Below are 9,961 nucleotides of genomic sequence, written 5' to 3'. Positions count from 1 at the left end.
AGTCTAGGCATAGTCATGTTGTTCCTTACCATTTCTTTGCATTAATTATTTTTGTTTTGCTTTACTGTAGCTTGTAATGCATGCCAGCCTTCCTTTTAAGAGGTCTGACACATTTTATGGCTTAATTAAACTAATATATTTACTCATCTGTTTCCTTTCCACCACTGGGCTACCTCTTATTTTTTTAAATTAATTCTCCTGATGACAGATGCAAACAAATTACTGCAGTTGTTCTACACATCTGAAAAATATGAACAATTTTAGGTATGTCTATATGAATTTATGCATCTAGGTCTAGGCTTTAACACTTGAGATTGATGACAGCTCTTGCTTCTCATGCAGGTGGATTTCAGTGCTTTTACCTGATTTAAATAGGTACATACTTGTCTCTTTCTCCAGGCTGTCACACAGCACAGCCAGATTCATGTGAAGAATGAAGAATGAGAAGAAGTGACAAGGTTTCAATTGCAGTTTTTGCTGATCTCCTTCAGGCCTTAGTTACCCAGTTGTTATAGATAGAAATAAGTAAACTTCAGTAGTGTATGGTTAGAAATCGATGATATCAAGTGCAATTAAACAAGATAAAATAAACTTTCATTCTGCTCTCTCCTTCATGTCATTCAGCAAGACAATGGCAGATTTTGGTTGGGCTTGGCTGCTCTTTGCATTTACCTTTGAGCTATGGGTTTGACAATCAAAATCAGCACGTTTATAGACATATTGAAAACCATACACCCACAGAGAACTGGGTCCAAATATTATATATGCTTTAATCAGCTTTATGGTGGGGAGGGAGAAGGAGACCATTGCCAGTGAGATGCACAAGAAATAAACGCTTCTTGGCTATTTTGGTATGTAAACCTACCAGGGTGAAATCCCGGGGGGGAAATCCGACAAGACATTTGTGTACCTGCTGCCCCCAATATTGTCAGCAGGAGCTGGCTGTGCTGGCCGGCAGGTGGGCTGGCCGAGCGAGGGGCGGGCGGGGGCCGGGCTCTCCGGTTGCCAGGTGAAGCGCAACGTCTCCGCCTCCCCGCGGCGAGCGCGCAGCCCCGCGGAGCGCACGCAGGCGGCTCGGCTCGGCTCGGCTCGGCTCGGCTCGGCTCGGCTCGGCTCGGCTCGGCTCGGCTCGGCTCAGCTCAGCTCGGCTCGACTCGGCTCGACTCAGCCCGGCCCGGTTCGGCTCGGCTCCGCACGGCACGGCTCGGCTCGGCTCGGCTCGGCTCAGCCCGGCTTGACTCGACTCGGCTCCGCGCGACACGCACCGCACCAGCCCCGCCGACCCCCGCCATGGCGAAGGCGGTGAAGAAGGAATTGCTCTGCCCGAGCTTCGTGAGGAAGAACTGGCTGCTGCTGAGCACGGTGGCCGCCGTGCTGGCGGGTGAGCGCGGGGGCAGACAGGGAGCGGGGCGCCGCCGCCCCCCGTCCGGCCTTGCCGGCACGGTACGGCCTTGCCGGGCCGTACAGTGGCGCGGCGCCCGACCGGGGACCGCGCCGGGGCGAGGGGGGCTGCGCGGCCGCAGGGCAGGGCTGGGCGGCGTGGGGCCGTGCTAACGACCCACCCGAAAGGCAGGCGAGGGCGGCGGGCTGCTCTTCCCCGGCACCGCCGCGGCCGCGGGGAGCAGCCCCGCAGTGTGGCGGTGCCGCGGCGGTCGGGCGGGAGCGGGGCTGGGCGCGGGGGGACGCGGCGTTGTCAGCCCCGGGCGGCCGGGTCGGCAACGGGGGCCCGGGGCCCTCCTGGCTGGGCCGGCTTCTGCGCGCGTCCCTCCGGCCCGTGTGGCAAAGGTCGGTGATCGGCGGGGTGAGACCGCCGTGCGGAGAAGCGCGCGGGCGCCGGGGGCTGTGAGCCCTCCGTGCTGCCGGTCCCCACGGCGGGCTGTGCCCCGGGGGGCCTCTGCAGCTCTGGGGGGACGCGGCCCCTGCCTACTGCTGGTCTGCAGGTGGCAGCCCCGCCGGGGGAAGCTGCTGTAGGGCCGGAGAGCGATGGAGGTGGCTGCTTCTGGTGGCCCAAGCTAGCGGTGCAGCTGGAAGAGTTTGGCAATGCCGCCCAGCTTTTGGAGAGGTTTTCGGGGGTGAAACGTCTGGCAGTGCCATCCGGCTTTCAGAGAGGTTTTCAGGGCCATCATTGTAAAGATAGCAGAATTTATCCCCTGTACCTCAATAAGTTTCTGAAGGAAAAACGAGTTGAACGCCATCTTATTAAGGATAAGTGGGCAAAGAGGGCAAAGAAAATGCACCATGTTACTTAGATGAAGAGGTTTTTCCATAGGGCATCATTTTGGCCCTATTTATTTCATTTTCTCTTGGTTATTATTTGGAAAGTCTTGTTCACTTTTTTCTCCTGTATAGAAGTGGTGCTATAAATACTTCCTTAACTTGCTGTCTCTTTCAGATGACTTTTCTGCTAATTTGAATTTTGGCTCAACCATGCCTATTTCGGTGCAAATTTGTTCAGAAAAGAATTATTATTTTGGAATTCCTTCCAGTTATTTATAAGCTGTAATCAGAACTGTGCTTACATATACATGTTTTCCACAATACATTCAGTATTTGAAAGATCCCTGGATTTTTCTCACTTCGTTCAAAAATATTTTTGAGAGTTTGGTATACCAGGTGCTAAGGGCCTTGCTTTGAAAATCTGACCGTACAACTGGAGGAATGTGTTTATGTGTCTGTGTTTGCATGTGTATGATTGCTTTTTCACATACTCCTGTCAGGTATTCTTCCAGAAGTTGGCGTACTTACTTCTGATTTACAGAGGTGGTTAAGAAATATTCCCTTCTTATTATCTTCAGTGTCTGTAGTTAGAATTGAAGATTGTGATGTGATTCCACAGGTGCAACATTCTGAAATTAAATTTCTCTGAGAGCCACAACATATGACAATGCAGGAGCTGTGGGGACAAGTGACCCCAATTCCCCTAATACCCAATAGAAATTCCCAGTAACAGGACTGTCTCCCAACACCTGCTGTGTCCTTCAACTTCTCTGCCTGCTACACTGTAATTAACAGTCCATAACTCAGGGGAGCTCTATAATACTGTCATAGAGAGTCTTCATAGTAATTCTGTGAGCCTTGGACCAAATTACCTTTTCAAGGAACTGTGTATCTGCAGCATTTCCAGTATCTCTCAAAGGTGAAGTAAGGTACACAAGAAGAACAGTGAAACCCTTGTTAAGATGGAGTTAAATTATATATTATTGCTTTACTACAGCATGAGGAAAGTTTGTAATATACCTAGAGTCCACAAACCCTTCATAATTAAATTTATGTATTTATTCTTTTTTAATATTCTCTGGGAAATTGGTCTGAGGTTTGTTAATCTAGTTAGTTTGGAAGAACAATTTAGCATTTATGAGCAGAAGAGCAGCACATCATTTTGAAATGAGAATATAGGCTTTTCAGAAGATGGAAGTAATAAATGAATCAAGCTGTGAAAATATGCTGTGAAAGCTGTCCAGCTGTCTTGCAAAGTACCTGATATTCCTGCACTATCATATGGAGTCATGATTTTTGCTCATCATCCTCAGAGCCATGTTCAGCATCCAATTGAAATACACTTATCTTTTCTAGTACCCTTACTAAGTTGAAAAGTTTTCCTAATTACTTGTGTGCAGCTCTGAAAAGAGACAGAAATGGAAACCCCTCAGAATTCCAAACTCCAAACACTACTTCCTTCAAGAGTATTATTATCTTAAGCATTCAACTTTTTGCCTGTCCTTTCCCTTTTCAAAAGTACCAGAATTTCTTTCATAGCAATGTGTGGGGGGGGGGGGGGGGGGGCGGTGTAATTTACAATCTGTACACAAAATATCTGGAGTGTCATGTCTTTTGGGTGAAAACACCTGAATGCATATTCAAAGAAAACAAAATTTGAGGCTCAAGTGGTTATTTTCCTTGCCTTAGAAGAGAGTCAACTTTAGGCCACCAAGCTGATGTGAAGAGATGTGTAACCAGGAGAGCAGCAGCCTGACACAAATATCTGCAAAAGGAGGTGTATCTTGCATCTTCTTCTTCTACTGGCCTTACTGAGCCCAAAGCAACTGAGTTAAGAAAAGTAGTTTACAAGTCAATTTGCTTCAAGTGCTTCTTCAGCCCGCTTTATAGAAAGTTACATGTTTCCAGATTATACAATCAAGGCAAAATAAACCGGAAATATCCCTGAAAATTACTCACCCTGAAACAGGTGTCCAAAGGGCGATTGCATACAGAGAGTTTAAGTCACACTTCACAGGTTTCTCATAGAGTATTTCTTATTTGTCATCACTTTGTCTCAAAAAGGTCACTGCTGCAACGCAGACAAACCAGTCATGAAAGGAAAAGGCTGATTATGTGATAGTTTTTGAATCTATTTGCTGCTTTTTTTTTTTTTTTGGTAGCAGCATTATGTCTGGGAAAGATTATTCTGAGGGATTCAATTCACCCAAATTTGCAAATACTTTTTTTTTTAATCACTGAATGGAGTGTCTGTCACTTCCTAAACATATTCAGAACTTAAGATACCTCTAAACCTCTCTGTGCCTTGGGATTCGGCTTTTCTCAATAGCACAGGTGTGGGACACTAAAATTGTTCAGGTATTTATGTGGAAATGTGAGAAATGCAATACTGAGAAAGCTAATGGCACCAGAGACTGTGAATCTCAGGTGTCCTTTCTTCAGCCCTTTGTTCATCAGGGGTGTGCCAGTGCAGTCTCAGTGAGAGGCAGCGAGAAACACTTTTGTGTTCTGCCATTACCTTCTCCATCGTTCTCTGCTTCACATATGTACATGGTCCTTACGCTGTATGCCTCAGACACCACGAAAAAGGAGCCTTCGTGCTGGCCGGGAGCCGGGTGGGCAGCACAGGGGCGGCGGGAGCTGTCCGAGGTGGCTCGGCGAGAGCCGGGACCGGGCGGCCAGAGAACGCGCAAAAACGCGAGCTGCAGCAAGCGGTGATGCAAGGCAGGGGTGGAGTAAGAGAGGGCGGGGGTCAGGTATTGAGGCTGGAGCATGCCTAAACACCTGACTTTTCCACCTCTGAAGTGAATTTATTCAGTCTCTGCAGGATCAGATGCTTTGCTTGTGCAGTTCCATTGTTGAAAGATTTGGGCTGGCGTCAGACCTCCTTTTCTCCCTGCCTTTGAGAGTGAGATTTAAATGCACATAGTTCCTGTTGTAACACCAGCATTGCAGAAACTTTGAGTGTTGTGACTAAAATGATTTACCAGGATTTGGTAAGTGCACTAGCCACTGAATCTTCTAGCTTGTATTTTATGATACCCCCTAGCAGTTGATATGCCTTTATTCTCTATAATGTTAATGGAAGTTATTATAATATTAAGTAGTAATGTCTCACTTTAAGAATATTTCTTTGTTTCTAGACAAATCAGGTCCATTCATAGCTGCTAAATCAGGGGCTGTGCTCCCTCTGTAATCAGACTTGACAAGGGGACTCGACAGCTGGTTTTAATAGCAGTAGTTCTGCATTACTGGAAGCCCACCAGTGCATTCGTACAAGAATGAATGTCTCATAGGGTGAAGACAACAACAGAACAATTAGTAACCTATCACTCTGTTGATGGCCTTTCCCTATGCAGAAGGCATAGGGAAACCTGAATCCAGGGAGCTCAATATTCCTGAGGTTTTTTTGCAGATGTTGACTGCAGCTTCTAAAGACCAAAAACCTATTAACTCTGTCAGTAAGTTGCTTCTGTCTCTAGCAAATACAATTTAAATAGCAAAAGCCCAGTCTTGATATGAAGTAAAGAAGTAAAGTTTCACCATTTTCCTTGTACCCTTATCAAAAAGTGGCCTCTTAGCTTATTTTAGGCTGTCTTCAGTACCATTTCTTGCTTGCACAATATAGTGGTAAGGTTCCAAACAATGAAGCAGATTTATAGTCTCTTGAAATATGCTAGCAAAACCAGCAAGAAAGAAGTTCTTGGAGAATAAGGAGAATATAATAAAACAAAAGAATTACTGCTTTGTTTCTGACAAGTATAGATGTAAGCCAAGCATTCAATTTCTTTCTTGAATTCTAAAGCATAGCATTTTATTAATTTGGAATTTACAAAAAATAAAAACCAGATATCTTGAATCAACTGTGGAAGCATGGAAATTTAAAAGAAAACTGTTTTCTTCTTGCTGTGCCTCAGAACAGCATAGACAATACTTGTGACTTTCTGTGCCTCTCTAGACAGTGATGATTCTTATATCTGTGTTTCTCTGTAACACTTGCCAACAGATTGATATAGGATGGGATCTCCTCAGAAATGTATAAAACACAGCAATTCTGAGAAAATGTCTGAATTTAATTTTAGCAATGGAAAGTAAAATGTGTAGTGACAAATAATTTAATCTGACAGTTTAATATGCCACTGAGGATCAAAAATGCTCTAAGTCAGGAAGTCAGACAATGAAAGAATTCAAAGGTAATTGAAGTTAAGCATGATGCCTCTTTTGAGCTGTTTTGAAGCAAAGAAAATCCATCTTTTATTTCTTCTTCTGGCATGTAAATTTTCCAATTTTATTGTTTGTTTTAATCCAGTCTCTGTGTTTCACTTTATGTGAGTGAAGTGAAACTATCACTAGAGCTGAATTTGGAAAGGGTGATCCTAATGTCAATTTACACTCTGAAAAGTCCCCAAACTACCAAAGTCCACTGGTATTATTTTTACATTTGAAGCAAGAACACCAGTATTAGTATCAGCAAAATATTTACTGTGTCCAATTTCCCAATATTATTTAAGGGAAGATGTAATTGCGGAAATTTATTTTCTTTTATACTTACATTTTAGAAACAAAGCATAAAGACACTTTCATCTTATATACCCTATACCCCATTAAAAAGATAATGTTCAAGTTGAGACTGCTTGCAAACATCAGTTGCACTGTTGGGAAATCTTTTTTTTTTCCTACAAATGCCCCATAGGATTTGTGCAAGGCATTTGTGCTTATAGTCCCACAATATTGTCTTGTCCAGTGAGAACACATCTGTATCACATCTGAAGATCAGGGCTGTATTGGAATTAGCGTCTCAAATTTCGTGGTGCTTTCATGCTTTTGGAATGGCAAACAACCTGGCCTTGCTTAATCTGAGCTAATTTTCTGGATCATATATCTGATTTCTCAAGGCTTTGAAGTCTTCATTAGTTTCAGAATAACAATGTTAGTGCATGTTACTATCTGTCTATCTTTAGTGTCCACTAAATTGCTTTCCATCTGCTTATCTCAGTCACAATCATTCCATTGCTCTTCCAGCAAGGGGAGAGCTAGAACAGAATGTCCTGTTTACTGTTCTTTTCTCTGATGAATGAAGTAATAACAAGGTTTAGAATCTGCCAGATATTTACAGTTACTAGCCTTTCACCTTTCTTATACCGCTTCCAACTATTTAGTTTCTTGAGTGTTTTTGGGGTCTTAAGTAAAGATGCATTTCTCCTGATGTGCTCTACTGAGCTAATATCTCTTGGGCTATCCATATACAAAGGTGCTTATACAGCTTTGGGATAGCAAGCAAAACATTGTGGAAAGAGAACAGAAAATCAGTGGGCTTTTACAGGGAAGGGGGAGAAATTATTGGTATTCTGTGTGTGGCATTGTAATAGTGCCCATGGTACTGTAGTGTGTCAGGCCATATAAGCAAAACATTGGATGCTACAACTGAGAGACATGAATTTCTGAAATGACTGAGAAAAGGGGTCTAAACAAAAGCACTGCTTTATAAATTGTAGTGCATTTGGAGACATTGTGGAAGCACTAAGACCTATACATGTCTGGATGACTGCATAATTAAAGAAGGCTCACACATCATAGATGGATGAGATGAAGGAGAAGGGTAATGGTTTTAGAAGTGATATATGAAAGGGGTCATAAGGAAGGTCTGCAAAAGAAGAAAGACAAGTTACTGTTGTCAGGTCACCTTTCAATTTTACTGTAAAGCACAGGAATAGAGAGATAGAAGGATACCCCCTGGGTTATCGTATCTAGCCTTTGCTGCTTTGGGTTGCACCATTGTAGATAAAATTCTGTTACATGCCATGCTCCATCTTAAAGCTATATAGGCCATTTGATGCTGTACCTCCTCCGAGGAAGCTGTATTCTTCAATCTGATGGTTGAAAGCCTTACAATTTCCACTATAAATGTATTGTTTCACTATGCATCCAATAATTAAAATATTACTCCATCACTAGTATTCAACCATTTTCTATATTCCTACCTCACTCATCCATGGTGGACAAACTAAGCTCCTTCATCTCCTCTCAAAAGGCAGGCTCTTCATTTTTTTTAATTACCCTATAGTCCTCCATCATGTGTGTTTGACACTGATTTTGCTTTTCCTGAAACCTTAATGAGTTTCACATGGTATTTCCCCACAGAACAGGTGTTTTCACCAGGACACATCCAAATCCATGAAGAAATGTGGTTGCATAGCTGCTGGGACAAAATTGTCATTTTCCCCAGATTGTTTGTTTATGACATGACCTTGCTTATAAAATAAATAAATTTGTTATGTTAAGGTTGTAAGCACACTACTTCATAAATATAATAAGTTGACAAGTTTTTGAAAACTGTGAAAGAAAAAGATCTTATCTCTGGTATGACTTAGTTTATTTTTTAGTGCTAGATTCTTTACAAGAGTTCTAGCTAGATGAAGCACAGTTGAAAGTTTTTTTCTTCCTTCGCCTGTATATTTTTTTCTTGGCTTTTTCTGAACTGCACATGGAAAATATTTGGAAGGTATGTGCAGGTGGAATTCATCTACACTGTTTGGCTAAAGGAGAGGAAACCCAGAGTCCAGTAGGAGACATTGTTAAATAATCAAGCTGGTTAGCCCTCTGCATGTTTGGAGGAGTACTGGTTCAGATTCAGCAGAACTGTGCTCACTTAGTCACAAGAAAATAGCCACTATTTCCCTTTTCCTGGGTGAGTGAACTAACTGCTTTTGGTTTGACAAAGGATGAGGTGTGCCTTGTGCAGGGCTGCATAGCAGAGAGGCTGCTCAGTGTTAGTGGTGACTGCTACAGGCTGCCCTATGTTATCAGCTCTGTTCCAGGCTCCTGCAGCACAGAAAGTAGCAGGAGTTATGTGGGTTTGCTGTTTGCAGTGGCCTTCAAACCTACTGTGAGTAAAGGGAGTACACCCACACTGGAGTAGTTGATTTTTACCCCTCTGGCCAGCATTCCACCTTGCCTTCATTCCTGAAGGTCCATCACAGGGAGTCACTGTCTTCCTGAACTTTTCTCACCCTGCAGTCAGATGACAATGTGTTGCTTGTGTGAAGGAGTTTACAACCACTGGACCCTCAACAGGATAATCAGAGAGCATCAGGGGGTCTCACCATGGCAGAGGACAAGCATTCTCTTATACATTGCTACTAAATATTCTTCAGTAAATCAAGAGCTGATACGGAAACTCTCTTCTGGAAGATTTCTGAGACAACTTTTCTTCGCATGTCTTTGTAAGCAAGCTGGTAGTCTGGCTAACACAAGCAACCATAGAGTTAAGATTAGTTACCATGTAATTATACCCCTGAAACTCTTATACCTTAGTGGTTGCCTGCAGTTTTTCCAAGAATCATCTTTTTTCAATCCACATCAGTATGTTTATTGGAAGATAGAGTGTAAAACAGTAAAATGTGTAACATTAGAAAGTATTAAAAATAATGCAAAAGAGCTGAAATAATATGTTTATAAGCCTTTGTAATATATTCTTCCACACTCTCTCTTTTAGTGTTCTGTAGTTGGCACTATATTTCTTTGCACTAAGAGACTGCCAGTGATAAGAGAAACTCTATGGAGAGAGCAGACAAAATTGGTTTATAAAATATTACTAAAGGACTGAGAATGTATCACACTGCAAAACTCCTTCCTGTCTGTGCTGCAGTTTGACATGTTTATATTGAATATTTTGTATTGTTTTTGAAATCAAGTCAGTGAACTTTGTTTGCTAGCCTTTTCAGTTCCATGAATCATATGCTGT

General features: G+C 43.0%; 1 protein-coding gene across 1 annotated transcript in view; it reads left to right on the top strand.

Annotated features, from left to right (window-relative positions):
• The first annotated feature begins 1,182 nt into the window (after positions 1 to 1,182).
• Positions 1,183 to 9,961, top strand: part of SLC1A1 (solute carrier family 1 member 1) — a 50,083-nt gene continuing 41,304 nt past the window's right edge. The window contains exon 1 of the mRNA XM_066569830.1: positions 1,183 to 1,381. Coding sequence (XP_066425927.1) covers positions 1,291 to 1,381 — 91 coding nt within the window. The 5' untranslated portion in view covers positions 1,183 to 1,290. The remainder of the gene's footprint in view (positions 1,382 to 9,961) is intronic.

This window comes from Molothrus aeneus, chromosome Z (genome assembly GCF_037042795.1).
Source record: "Molothrus aeneus isolate 106 chromosome Z, BPBGC_Maene_1.0, whole genome shotgun sequence".
Classification (NCBI taxonomy): Eukaryota; Metazoa; Chordata; class Aves; order Passeriformes; family Icteridae; genus Molothrus; species Molothrus aeneus.
Note: the sequence above shows the minus strand (reverse complement) of the source record. Positions and strands in the feature narration are given on the sequence as shown.